Here is a 14,316-nt window from a genome sequence, read left to right as displayed (position 1 = left end):
GGAAACGGCGCTCGGCAGTTTTTTTTGTTGCGGTGTTGGGTTGTATTTGATCTTTTATCATTTATCATTAATATATTTGGTATACATAGAATAACTCGTAAAATTTTTTTTTTCCAATTTATTGGGTAGAATATTATGCAGTAAATCTGATTAAAAGTATTAATTAAAAGTACAAAAATCTTTGTTTTGTCCCTTCTGTTTTGTCCCTTCTGTTTTTTCTTTGTTTCTTATCCCTTCAATTTTTCCGTATTTAACTACTGAAAAACTTACCAAGAAATGAAGAGTATTTTCTGCTAAGATTAGGTGAAGTTGTTTAATGTATATCTCTATAAAATTAATACTGATATTATTTTTAAAAACTTTCTCTCTGAATTTCATAGGTAATGGGACCAAAAATTTGTTAAATTTAATAAATATATATTTGTATAAATGTATATGTATACATGCGATTGTAAAATAATTAAAAATTGTTGGTAGCGATGGCCAACAATGAGTAAACGAAATCCTACTATAACGATCATGATGTACGGACCCTTCCGTATAGATTGAATATGTATAGTATATTTTAAATATATATATGTACAAAAATATATTTATGTATTATTTCGGATAGAAGATAAATTAAACGCTTGCCCCGAATAGCATTTTAAACGTCAACTTATTATTTTCTATCTCTAGCGGTCAAAACTTTTTTGGCCAAAAATTGCTTCTGAAATTCTGAAGAAGAGCTTCAGGCAGTTTAGGCCCCAGAGCCATTTAATCAATTATAAACCAGCCGCAACTAATCTGACAGATATAAAATAAAAATTTGACATAGTCTGTGCTGTTTGCGGCAAGTTTTCAATTTACCTTTTACTCGAATATCGACTTCGTATATATTTATACTTTTGGGTAAAAGATAAATTGTAAACTTGCCGCCAACAGTGCAAACAACGTAAAATTATATTTTACATGTATGATATTAGTTGCGGCTGGTTTATAATTAAGTAAATGGCTCTAGGGCTAAACTGCCTAAAGCTCTCCTTCAGAATTTCAGAAGCAATTTTTGGCCAAAAAAATTTCGACCGCTAGATGGCGCTGATCTAAATAATTATTACTACTTATAGTAGAGCCATTTGATTAATTATAAACCAGCCGCAACAAATTTGACAGATATAAAATAAAAATTTGACATTGTTTATGCTGTTTGCGGCAAGTTTGCAATTTACCTTTTACTCGAATATCGACTTCGTATATATTTATACTTTTAAGTGAAAGATAAATTGCAAACTTGCTGCCAACAATGCAAACAACGTAAAATTATATTTTACATGTATGATATTAGTTGCGGCTGGTTTATAATTGATTAAATGGCTCTAGGGCTAAACTGCCTAAAGCTCTCCTTCAGAATTTCAGAAGCAATTTTTGGCCAAAAAAATTTCTACCGCTAGATGGCGCTGATCCAAACAATTATTACTACTTATAGTAGAGCCATTTAGTCAATTATAAACCAGCCGCAACAAATTTAACAGATATAAAATAAAAATTTAATATTGTTTATGCTGTTTGCGGCAAGTTTGCAATTTATCTTTTACCCAAAGGTATAAATATATACGAAGTCGATATTCGAGTAAATGGTAAATTGAAAACTTGCCGCAAACAGCACAAACAGTGTCAAATATTTATTTTATGTCTGTCAGATTTTTTGCGGCTGGTTTATAATTAATCAAATGGCTCTACTATAAGTAGTAATAATTATTTAGATCAGCGCCATCTAGCGGTCGAAATTTTTTTGGCCAAAAATTGCTTCTGAAATTCTGAAGGAGAGCTTTAGGCAGTTTAGCCCTATAGCCATTAACTCAATTATAAACCAGCCGCAACTATTATCGTACATGTAAAATATAATTTTACGTTGTTTGCATTGTTGGCGGCAAGTTTACAATTTATCTTTTATCCAAAAGTATAAATATACTAAGTTAGTAGTGATTAATGTATATATGTGCCCTTCCACTAGCGCTGTCTGGCGGAGAATTTAGGTTTTAGTTGTAGTTTTAACTCGAAATTTGCAACGCGAGATGGCGATGAGTGTAAACTGAAGTAGGAGGGTAAGGAGGGCCTCTACTTCAGCTGTACTAGAGACTGACTGTAGAGGCGTTGTTAAACTGATGAATACTTAATAATAAATTAATGAATCTGTTTTATTATAGTATAGGGTAGTATACATAGGTATAGTAAGTAATAAGAAGTATTAAGTTGCGGTAGTATTGTTACATCGATGTTTTAGTTATTATAATCTGCCAAGCTTTTCATAAAAAAAAAGCTTCAATTTCCATCGCATATACAGAAGGAGGGTTCAAAGCTCGTGAGAGTGAGAGCTAGAGAGTAGTGCACACCCCATCATTAACTATACTACAAGGACGTCGAGGTCAAAAGAAACGTTCTACTTCTACTAGGATTGATTGGCTTTCGTTTTATCTTTGGTGTTTTCTTTTCTGTCGTATTACATACTTACTACTCTGTGTTGTACATTGACACCCACCAAGAAATCGTAAGAGGTCCGATCGAACGATAACGTCGACAACGCATCAGTACACGGAGAGAAGGCGGAGACCACGCCCAGGAAGAAAACCTAGTCTCGTCGATCATGGACATGATAATGTCGAATCTCCAGCAGCAGCGCCAGATTAACGAGCAGCTGCGTCACGAGGCCGCGATAAAGCGCATGAACGTCAGCAAGGCCATCGAGGACCTTATCAAGTATATAATGGAGCACGAGCAGGAGGACTGTCTCCTCGTCGGCTTCTCCTCGCAAAAGTCCAATCCGTTCCGCGAGAAAAGCTCGTGCTCGATTCTCTGAGGGAAGGTGATGCTCCTCGTTGCCCCCCACGGTTGTTCAATCATTTGAGTTTGTTGACAGATCACCATGTAAGTGTCGTTGTTTTCTTTGGCATGTGGGTATTTAATTATTTAAACCTGTGCATTGACACTGTTCAAGTATCTACTGGCCTTGAGTTTTTTGTTTGAGATTCATGATCTGTGCCTATTTATAGAGCTGTTCAAAGAAATAATAATTCGTCTTGTTATCACTAAGCCTTTTATTTATTGGTAGATAGGAGGAATCAATTGTGTAAGTTTGGTTCATTTCTTAACAGTATTCATGATGTAGGTACTTGGGTGATATTCTAAAAAAAAAATTAAGAAATGAATGTACACAATCATGTACATTTACATTTAACTAAGTGTATTAAATATTCATTAGAGAAAATACAGCTTTTTGAAGCAATTTGTTGTTTTTGGTAGGTTTTATAAATAAGGTTTTAAAACAAGTGCTTAGAACTATAATGAATTTATTATTTAAAGAATTATTATTCCTCTAAAATTACAATTATGAGTGAGTTAAACACCCTTGTTTTGACTTTTGTGAATAGCTCATATGAACTGTGTCAAAATTCATTAATTATTAATACAACATTAGGTAATATTGTTTTTCTTTTTTTTTTCAGGTGAATCATACTTCATCTAATTTAAAAATTAAAAAAAAACATATTTATTGCTACTTCAGCCCACGTGTACAAAAATATAAAAATGGAATTGAATCAACTATCAAAAATTAAAGTTCATATATATATAGTACAACTACAAAAATTGTTTTATACATAAAAATCTATTTTCGAGGTTTCATCAAGACAGTTGACAAAACATTTGTATAAAGAAGTATGTTCTATAAAAAAAATAAGTTTTTGATATAATAACAGTATTTACAATAATGTACATGTGTAAATTATTTAAAAATCCGAAAATAATGGATCTGATTTGCATTGAATGGTAATAATTTTGTACTAAAAAAATAACTTTTCATAATAACATGAATGCATCAATTTAAATGTTCCATGCATTGAATTACATCATAAATATGTGAAATTTGTGTACTGTCTCTTTGTGCCTGCATTCTGCGATAAAATATTGGACAATCGAGAGAAGTACAACTATCGGCGTCCATTACACCAATACACGATTCACACATCTGAAACATATACTTGCATTATCATGAAGTAATTTAATAATTTAACAAACTTTGGTTATCTACTTCTAAGTATAAATTTATATATAGATTTGTATACCTTTTTGATATTTGAATGGATTCTTTCATACTGTCTGCATTTTTCATACAAAATAACAAGCGTGAGAGTTTGGTTTTTTATACAATCTGCACAAATACCTCTGTCACATGATTGCCCGCACGATGGACACATTGTATTGCACAAGTATTGAGATATTGTTGTTCTTTGCTTGCGATTGCTGTTGACTAAAGGCACACCTTGTAATCGGTTGAGCGCTTGACGATGAGGCATTTCCATATACCTATTTAAACAGTTTAATAATTCGATTTGGAAAATATAACTAATTGTAAAAATCATAGTTTTAATTACGTTAATGTTATCATACTTTGGAAGTAATGTATTTAAACTTACTATAATTTTTATAAATAAATGTAAATAAAAGTGTAAGTCCAGCCTTTCTTATTTTATCAATGATTAGTTTCAAACTCAAAATACTTACCATGCATAAGCGTCAACTCCAATTAAATTCAGACACCTATTGAGAGGTGGAATTACGACTTTTGTGATGTAATAAACGGCATTAGGTCTTAAGCCTGGATCCTGAATCACTTCCATTGGCGATCTGACGCATCGAATTAGAGGCTCATTTGGTCCACCTGCAACAATAATATACGGGACTCTAGAGCCTCTTCTTGGCACAGCACACGGATCCTTTTGCATGAGCCTTTTCGTGAGCTCCAATGCGGGTACGCATGCCGCGGCCTTGTAGCCCCTCAAGCCGCGAAATTCTTTGGCGAAAGTTAGGTCCTGAATCGATGCCCTTCCAGTAAGGATTTTGTCGAGCTGTCTCGTCACGTATTCCTTTACTTTTGACAAATCCTTCGTGTCAAAGAGTATTCTTAGAGACTTTTCTAGAATCTGCAAAAAAAATGAGTCGCAATAAATACCCACAAAAATGATAAAACAACCGACATCATCAATTCCGATTAACCTTTGCTCCAGCTGGACATCCATCTCGTCGCACAGTTTCGATGCCCTTGGCCAAATAAACCGGCTCATCATTTAGATTCTCGTACATGTAGCCACAATATCTCTTTTTCGTCTAAAAAAAATGCCTCCTCATTACGAATGATCGACATTGTATCAATTAAAACATCATTTGTACCTGTAGTATGCAAGGCATCATGACTTTTTCAAATTTCAGCTTAACCGGCTTGGGGTTCGCCGCGGTAACGACATCAGCGATTTCGGCTCCTATTTTAAAGGCTTCCTCCTTGGATTTCCCTTTCAGGAGGACAAATAAGGAATCCGTATCACCGTAGATAACGCGCGCTCCCCACTTTTTCGTCGACTCCACGACCTTGATAGCTCGTTCCAGGGTTTCTTTACCTTTGCTCACCACACTGTCACCGACCTGAGAAAGAAATTCATTGCCAATTAAAACAAATGCGGTTCAAGACAATCCTAATATTAGTTACCTCGATGCAAGGCATGCGGCCGCTGAAGTTCGCGGCTGTGTAACCGTATGTGACATTGGCGATGAGCTTGAGGCCGAGCTGTCGGGAATGAAGTGCCCTTTGCAAGCCGCGATCTTCCTTCGGGTGATCTTTGATCGCCTTCTTGACCATCAGTCTCGTGTCAAGAATCTCCATGAGCATGCGGGGCAGAATACCCTCGCGTACTTCTTTTTTGACGTACGCGACGCCACAGGGCGCGTAGTTCAGTTTGTTTTGTAATTTTAACGCTAGATTCTTGGGTACTTTTAAGTTCGTAGCTCCAAATTCGAAGGGATGAGGGCTGCAACGTGAACAAGTGTGTATGTATTTTGATGTCAAAAAAATAAAACAAATCATAACGAAATTGCCCTTACGCTCCGATGTTGTCGATGCGACCCAAGCAAGTGGAAAAACAGTAATTGTAGGCGATGATAACACTCGGGTAGAGGCTCTGAAAATCAAGCACGACCACGGGATCGACGTACATCGTAGATTCGGGCTCCATGATGAGGGGCAACGATTCGGGAGCGCGCATGCAGCCTCGTTGATGCGAGGACGGTGAGACGGGTATGTAGTTCAGTGGTTTAGCCAATCTTAGCATCATCGATTCGACCCGAAATTGCGAGCCCCGAGAGAACACCTCGTAAAATTGAATGCCGTAGAGTCGGGCGTGCTCGCTCGTCCGGTCTGCGACATTTAATTTTAATAAATTAAGATAAAAAGTAAAAAAAAAAAAAAAAAACTTCACTCGCGATGTTGTTACTCACTGATGATGTCCAGGTGATGTAGGATTCTGTGAATGCCCAGTACCTTGTTTGTGTAATGATCGATGACTCGCCACTGGCACAAGGGCTTGTTCCACCAACTCGTTAGTACATCGAAACTATAATGCGGCACTCTCTCGTTCAACACGTGATACATTACGCTTTCGTAAGTGTAACTCGTCAAAGCTATAAAGACAAGAGCCATGTTTAAGAAATCAAAACTCGATGCGTTTCGACCGTTGAATTTGTAGAGAATAATAATAATAATATAAGTATCTCACCAACCGATTTCGTATCTCATGATTCGCCATATGTCGAGCACAATTCGGCCGGGCAGCTTGACTTCAGCCAAAGTCTCGATGTACCACTCCTGGGTTGCCTGATCGTTCGACGCCTCCCAATTGCACTTTGCACTGGGAATCCGGGAAATTTTTCCGCTCAAATTTCTCCCGAGCACCGATGCTCTCTGAAACAAGTAGCCCCACGACTGCGTCTCCAGATCCCAGCCGATTAAGATTTCCGGATCACAGCGATCGATAATGGATAACAAGTTTTCGAGCAAAGACTCTTCGCTCTCGACGTACGTCAAGGATTGCTGCTGTGAACTTGCGACGTTGGAACCGACTTTGCTCGAGTCTGCTATAATCACGCCTAAAACAGTATCGGTATCTTCACTTGCCGAAAAGCTTTCAGGACGGGACAAATAGGGAATGTTAAAATATGCAATTTACCGCACTCGAGTGGCTTCACTTTGCTCCAATCTGGGGGCACGTCGTTGTGTATCGCGTAAAATATCGCTGCGATCGGATCGTATCGGGAATCGGGCAGAAGATTCGGCCTCGTGATCACGTGCACTTCCAAACACAAAACTGTCAGAAATTGATGCTGCGAAAAAGATTCGTCGATTGAAACAAGAGCAAAGCGACAGCACGATATTCGAGTTGGACCGCACGACAGAATTGCTTACATTGGTGAGTGCCTTCGCGTTTCCAAGATTTTCGTGAGCGACGTTGAGAGGAGACTTGTGATTAGTAAACTCGATCTGTCCGCAAGTCACTCCGAGGTGTTTGGACGCTTCGCTCTGGAAGCCAAAGCCCTTGTACACCGACAAATCGAACGGTGAGTCCACGATCGTGCTAGTATCCGACCTCTGGGACGACTCTTTGACCTTCTCTTCCTTCCTCTTCTTTTCGGCTTCTCTCGCCTTTTGGTTTTCAGCTTCCAGCCAGGCCTCGACGCTTTCGCGACTCGGTGGCAGAAACAGCGGTGTGATTTGGACCATTTCGTTGACCACTGCATCCTTTGGATCGATCGATGTGACGACTCCGTCGGTCGATATTCCGAGTTGCCCCCAGTCACCCAAAACATCCTTGAGACACGAGCGAAATTCTTCGCTCGACGGCGGTCCTTTGGTTCTGAACAGCGCGCCAGCTGGCAGTGGGTGCCGTGCCATAGCATCAGCGTCCGCTCGTTTGCTAAAAAAAGGCTGAACGTTGGCGCGCTTGGGTTTTTTGTGCTGCTCCAGAGCTTCAATGACGCACTCTCGACTGAGCGACAATAACTGCGCTCCTGCAGCTTTACTCCCATCTGGGATTTTTCTCGCGAAAGACATGCCACCCGACATTATCTCTTTCATCTCCAAAAACTGAGAGAAAGTCGTTTCGTCGTTAGTTCCCTCTGGAGATGCTTCCTCTGCAACGGGATGCAAAATGTCATGGGGAAAACTGTAGCGAGACAAGTTGCTCAGCTTTTCTCTCGAAAACGTCGGATCGTCGGAATCGCTCTCGTTAATGATAACAAGATTTTCAGGAGGCGATGATTTCACCGTTGCAAGCGAATCGTCCGAATCTTCGACCAAGGTGGCGTCGCTATCGGACGTGTCTTTGTCAGTACTGAACAACTCCTCGGATGTTTTGGACACGGGTTTTACAGACCCCGAATCCGTAGACGTTACGTTATCGTCCTCTACTCACATTTTTCAAATGGTTGTGTTCAAGTTGACAACGAAAAAAAAGATAAATAAATACCACAAACTGTAGAAATGAATCGCCGTTTTATCTTACCGTGCTGGAGCTCCTTAACTGGTGAAAAAATGATCTTTTTACTCAGATTCATCCGAGCCATTTTCCTAGAAGGTGTCCTCGTCGATGATGAGGCGGAAGGCGACGACTTGGGCGTCCTCTGGCCACTGCTTACCTCGACATTCAACGGCGAGTAGGTGCGCGTAGGACAGCCAGGGCTTGTGATTTTACCGTCCGATCTTTTGCTGGGGGTTCGCCGAGGAGTTCGCGGAAGACGACTGGTCGCTCGTCGCTTTGCAATGCTATCCCTCGAGTCGTCGTCATCGCTGCTCGACGCTTGTTTTCGCTTCCTTGGGGTTGTTGTGATCGACGACCTTCGGCCTTCAGACGACGGCCTATACTCGCAAGCCACGTGCTCTCGTCGCTCGATCGTTTTGTCGCTGTCCTCTTCATTGCGCGGTGGACTCGAACAAGCGTTTTCCTCGTCAATGGGACCGTCGAGCTGAGGTATGTCCTTCGTTGAATCTGACGGTGCGGCCTCCGTCAAGGATTCCAACACGAGTTCTGCAAATTCACAGTCGATTTTATTTATTCCAATCGAATTGAACTTTAGGAAGGATGTATGGGACGTTTACCGATCTGGGATTCGCTGGAACTTTGCGTTTGGGGTTGCGATTTTTCCTCGTAAGTTCCCCAAGAACTGAAATTAAAAGCATCCAAGTCTAAAGTGGTGAGATTCAAATCAGGTGTTCCTTCATTTTCCTCTTCATCATCCTCTTCGTTATCCTGCTCGAACGGAAAATTTGAAAATTGTCTTTGAGATGCTTGAGATCCAAGAATACTATTATTATCGATTTGACTAGTGGAACCGTCTTCTTGGTCTAAATTCACTAGTACATCCACAAAATCAACTAAAAATAAGTGAAGAGAAGGTTCATTTTAATTCATAGAGACATATGTAAAAAAAGTGATTCTTTGAAACTTACGATCGCTGCTATCCAATGTCAAGTTTCCAAAAGAAGCTTTGGACTGTGACAATATTAATTCGTTATTTACATCGTGACTTGAAAATCCCTGAGATTTTTCGGCAATACTCGTGTCCAGTGGGCCTGCGTGAATTTCCAGTTGAGAAGCGTCCAATAATTTACTATGATCCGGCACAGCTACTGGATACGATGTGTTTTCTGTGCTGAGTGAGATAGAACTTTCATCTCCCTAAAATAAATTTTCAATTAAAATCAAACGCGACTCAATTGAAAAGTTACTCGAAAAAACTATCGTAATACTTGTGATTCAAGAATAGATAGCCGTTGAACTAATCTACTCTGATGATACAGATCACTGTCTGTCATGAAATTCGCTGCCTGAGATCTTTCAGGACTCTTTGGGGGTGTCAGCTGAGAATCTCCACCCAAGCCTGCTTGAGCTCTTCTAGCTTTCTCCTCCTGCCAAATTGCAGCGATGCCTGGGTTCAAATCTATTCCTTTATCAATGACGTCCCTGTTGCCAATGTCAGATGCCCAAGCATCTATTTCTATTTTGCAGACACTCTGTTTTGTGACCGAAAACGGCATATATTGTTTCTCCTCTGATTCAAAGTTGAGGGTATTTTCGGAATCACGGGATAGTTGGTCTTTATTTTCTGCAGCTCCAGCACTGTACCTATGTCTCACACTTTTCAGGTTTATAGTACTCATACCATAAACGTTATAATCGATCATAAACTGTATGGTGTATGGTATGTGAGCTTCGTGAGGTTGAAAAGTCTGATCAAGAATAGACCCGCTCTGTAATGAAATGATATATTAACTGCTAAATAAAAAAAAAAACAATACTTTGAAAATTAACGTTATTCATACATATAGTAAATTCGTTGCTTTCTTGACCATGGCAGGATTGTAGAAATAAATTTTAAAAAAGTGATGTTTTTTTAAATGATAGCCATAAAAAGGTCTGAAACAAAATGACAGATTACAGCTACATATCGCATACACATTTTACAATAGTATAAATTTTTGAGATTGATGCATACATTCCTGAAACCTGTTGTATTTTATAAATGTGTTGTGTTTTGGAGTTGGCAGATCCCAAGGAAACATTGAGTGCCGTGTCCAAAGCTTCAGCTAGGCGATACGCTAGAATGTCCGGATTGACGTGTCCCATATAGGGCACGTACATGTAGGGGAAAACACCATGAATGTGAAGACATACTTTTTCACCTAAAAAAATTAATAAGTCTCGTTCACGCAATTTTCTAGGAATTTGTGCACATTTGCTTGCTACACGTTTTGATAACGTTTATGTCACCATATAAACGAGTTCAATTTTAGAAGGAAAAAAAAAAAAAAAAAAAAAAAAAAAACAATTAAACAAACAAATTTGCATTACCGCCAAGCGTTATGCCAAAAATACGCAAAACAGGAACTTGTTTGATCTCGCTGCCGCGAAATTGTGAAAAAATCGGATCGACGTCCATGATCGGCGCAGATTGGTAACTGTCCAGGCAGATTACCCTGATCGCCTCCATTACCAATCAGTGTTAATACTGTCAATAAATACCTATTGCGTAATTGCGTTTAGTCTTCTGTATACACACAATTGTATAAAAAAAGAAAACAACCACACACCACAACTATATAAAGGTAAACAAACAACACGTGGGGGGAGGGTGCGAATGTGGAGCAGACAACTTTTTTTTTAAAAGAGACGGAGCTATAGACAGAGCGCGCGATTATTCGAAAATAATTCGTAAGCTGTCATTGTCTGCACAAAAAAAAACCAAAAAACAAAGGTAAGGTAAAGTAAGTAGTACCCACATACTTGATACATAACAGTAGAACACAAAAATGAAGTAGAAAAAAAAAAAGAAAAAGATCCTCATTATTTAATCTGTTTAAAAGTTAAAAGTGTATACATTACCCCTATGGGACATGTATAAACCATAAAATAAAAAAAATCGATAATTATATAGGTACACAGACGCAATGACAATACGCACCACGTGTATAAATATAACTGCAACAATAAAGCCTACACGCATAAATTACCGCGGGGCAAACTTAAATAGACACGCTCTGCTGTACTTTACAGGTAGATAGGTGTAAGTACTTGTGTACGTGTGTTCGGTCAGCGAACTTCTTTTTCCTTGCACATGGATGTGTACGTATGTTACATTGTTATATGTGTTATAGCTGTATGCATTACATCTGTTGCTCAGGGCTGTACCGCTGTACTGTATACATGAACTTGTATATATTTATATATACGAAAGGCAAGTAAAGTAAGCGAGGTTTAATGATGGCCTATGCAAGAATGCAAGCAAGTAAGAAGCTAAGCCCACCCCCCTGCTGTTATGTACCTATATATCGCCTCTTGCCGTCACTGCGTCCGTGCAGGTATACCTACACAGGTAGTATATGGGGTTCCGAGCCTCAATGTGTAATTAACGTCGATGTACCATTTCATCTAATTTTTTTTTTTTTTTTTTCTTTTTTTTTCGCTTCTCTCGCTCTATAAACTAAAGAATGAATTGCCTGCATTTGTTGTTCTTCTCAAAGGGTATATAATATAATTATGTATCTAACCGTAAATGCTTAAATGAAGAAGAAGCGTGTAATAAAATCACCAAGGGACGTTTTTGTTATTTATCAACGTGTGGATATGGAGTAACGGTCAAATGAAGCGCAAATGTAATATGCAAATGTATTATTACCTGTATGTAAGTATGATAACGAAAAAAAAAAAAAAAAAAAAGGAGGAGGAAAAATGAAGAAGAAAAAAAGGTAGAAGAAGCAGGACACGTTGTTGTACCTCTCGCGTGGGACTCCCCGCGACGTCTCCTTCCGCAGGAAACGGCGCCATCGTGTAATAGTCGGTCGTCCCATTGACGTTGCGTATACCTGCACACTTAAGTACCCAAGTATCTGATGGGCCTCTTTGTTGTTTGCTTCGACCTTCCGCGGTACACTTTCATCCCCCTCGAAGCTAGTTGCTTTTTTTCCTTCTCTTGCCCGCATACGTATATTTAAACACGGGACCAAAAGAGGTTGACTCCCACGCCCCACATGTACCCGGTTTTTTTTTTTTTTTTTTTTTTTTTCCCGCGCAGCCTCGCGAAAAAGGAAAAAAAAAAACGGGACGCGCGGTACTCGCATTGTCTTTCTTTCGTTACATGAACAATATAGATATGCCTATATACATCGCGTGCCCAACCCCCCCCCCCCCCAAGCTTTTATTCTATGCTAAACAATTTTTATCGTTTATCAACGCCGCGATCGTCCAAAAATAATCTCCTATGAGCGCTTGCTTTATAATAACTTCATTACCGAGGGTATGTATAATATACATTTTTGTTGTTGTTTTTTTTTTTGTTTTTTCATACGATCGAACGATTTCTCTCTCTACCGCTATATCGTCAATTGTCACGCGGATGATCCGCGAAAAAGAACAATAAACAAAGTGATCCAGAAAGTCACACGCATAGGCGTCAAAAGCACGTGTAAAGCCACTTGTTCTTTGCTTGTTATTTTTTTGCCACCAGCACGAAAACTCGTTTAGCTCGACTGGGCATATATATATGTAACACGCAGCAGTGCATCACGCGATTTCCAAAGAATGTCAGCGCCAGTGGCACAAAGAGCGCGTGGACGAGTTGGCGAAGCGTCGTCGTCGGGGACAAAAAAACAAGGACGAGCTAACCAATCATGTCGCACGCGGCGTGTTATAATTGACAGCCTCGATGGTGGATGGCCTGCGCCGGTGATAATCGTTTCCCCATCGATTACCCGATTAACGGTTCGGTTGGTGTTTTTTTGCCGGCGATGATGCTTATAGCTGTCATACGGTGTCGCTCGTGATGTATACCACAGCGAGAAACGAGAGATGGGGTGTACTTATTTCCATGCATCGGGGGTAGTATATAACAATCACGTGCAACTCATTGGAAAATCGAATGATGGTCTCGTTGATAATGTAACAATAGTATATATAACTGTTTCGTCCATCCCTCGTTTTTCGTTGGAACTCGTTCGCTCTGCCGATCGCGGGAAATGAAGGATCGGTATATCGCACATCGAGCTACGTCATCGATTGCAAGCGATCGCTTTGAGGCCGATAATAGCTACTTACCGATCCTTGTAATTGCCGGTATGTAACACACGTTTCTGAAAACGGGAACAATCGTGTGTTTCAACGTATATAAACGTGGCATTGCATCAGTATATAAGTACGAATTCGAGGAGATCATCATTAACGAGTCGTACCTAAACGACCGTACGATCGTGGAAGTCTGTACACACGAAAAAAAGGGGGGGGGAGGGGGGAAACTGATCGGTATAAATTTTTCATTACCAATTAGCGGCAATTGGGTAACATTGTTGACGTCCGATAAAATCGTCGATTTGTCGTCCTTGAGCGCATGTGTAGTTTTAATCTTATTGTCGCTACTTTTTCCGTGGCACGCCAGAACAATCCTTTAAAAAAAAAAAACCATATCTATGTATGGAAAGTTGTTGCGCTTCGTGTCCTACTGCATAACTTTCTTGCATTAACACTCCGATGGATAATCAGCGAATAAAAGGCAGTGCAACGATTAAATATATGTATATCTATTTACGGGTGTTGATTTAATATCGTTTCACCTAAAAGTATGAATTACGTGCACATGTGCGGGTTGCACGCGAAGAGAGAAACAAACGAAAGGCTGGGACTTGCACTTTTAACGGTTCCATCGGTAACTTTCGCGAGTAATAATCAACGGCAAAGATGATGATGCCCTAAATATATATGATGCACCGCGCAACAACAGGGTGCGAACACAAAAAGTAAAGGAGCAAACGAGTGGAAAAAAAGATTCGGAGAAACGTCGCTTGAGTAAGTATTTTTTTTTCAAAGGTATGATTAAACGTTGACTCGGGTATACTCTTCGCCTGTATACGACGGTGATGTCTCACAAAGTGCCCGGCAAACAACGACGACGGCGCAGCAGAGTTATTTT

The 14,316-nt window shown here is 39.7% G+C and overlaps 2 protein-coding genes across 2 annotated transcripts; one reads left to right on the top strand and one right to left on the bottom strand.

The window, feature by feature from the left end:
• Positions 1-2,167: 2,167 nt before the first annotated feature.
• Positions 2,168-3,746, top strand: Ggamma1 (guanine nucleotide-binding protein subunit gamma-1). The gene is made up of 2 exons (XM_014358253.2): positions 2,168-2,904; positions 3,483-3,746. Exon 1 carries the CDS (start codon positions 2,624-2,626, stop codon positions 2,834-2,836), a length of 213 nt encoding a protein of 70 aa, XP_014213739.1. The 5' UTR covers positions 2,168-2,623; the 3' UTR covers positions 2,837-2,904; positions 3,483-3,746.
• A 12-nt stretch (positions 3,747-3,758) lies between these two features.
• DNApol-zeta (DNA polymerase zeta catalytic subunit) lies at positions 3,759-10,862 on the bottom strand. Its single transcript, XM_014358254.2, has 18 exons — positions 10,710-10,862; positions 10,354-10,540; positions 10,181-10,274; positions 9,608-10,108; positions 9,308-9,536; positions 8,957-9,232; positions 8,364-8,885; positions 7,268-8,265; positions 7,032-7,185; positions 6,586-6,951; positions 6,304-6,486; positions 5,911-6,223; positions 5,519-5,837; positions 5,206-5,454; positions 5,032-5,142; positions 4,540-4,958; positions 4,101-4,341; positions 3,759-4,003 (listed from the first exon to the last, which is right to left on the bottom strand). Exons 1-18 carry the CDS (start codon positions 10,846-10,848, stop codon positions 3,854-3,856), a joined length of 5,451 nt encoding a protein of 1,816 aa, XP_014213740.2. The 5' UTR covers positions 10,849-10,862; the 3' UTR covers positions 3,759-3,853.
• Between the last annotated feature and the right edge of the window lie 3,454 nt (positions 10,863-14,316).

This window comes from Copidosoma floridanum, unplaced genomic scaffold, assembly GCF_036245765.1.
Source record: "Copidosoma floridanum isolate Cflo_tuat_1 unplaced genomic scaffold, Cflo_Japanese_pri ptg000009l, whole genome shotgun sequence".
In the NCBI taxonomy this organism is placed as follows: domain Eukaryota; kingdom Metazoa; phylum Arthropoda; class Insecta; order Hymenoptera; family Encyrtidae; genus Copidosoma; species Copidosoma floridanum.
The sequence above is the reverse complement of the archived record's forward strand: the minus strand, read 5'-3'. Positions and strand labels throughout refer to the sequence as shown.

Excerpts from the sequence above, each read along its gene's own strand:
- DNApol-zeta (XM_014358254.2), bottom strand. The coding sequence starts at position 10,848 with ATGGAGGCGATCAGGGTAATCTGCCTGGACAGTTACCAATCTGCGCCG. Across the intron at positions 8,266-8,363 it reads AGTTAAGGAGCTCCAGCACG|AGGACGATAACGTAACGTCT; the intron begins GTAAGATAAAAC and ends AAATGTGAGTAG. Across the intron at positions 6,952-7,031 it reads AGTGAAGCCACTCGAGTGCG|GCGTGATTATAGCAGACTCG; the intron begins GTAAATTGCATA and ends ATACTGTTTTAG.
- Ggamma1 (XM_014358253.2), top strand. The coding sequence starts at position 2,624 with ATGGACATGATAATGTCGAATCTCCAGCAGCAGCGCCAGATTAACGAG.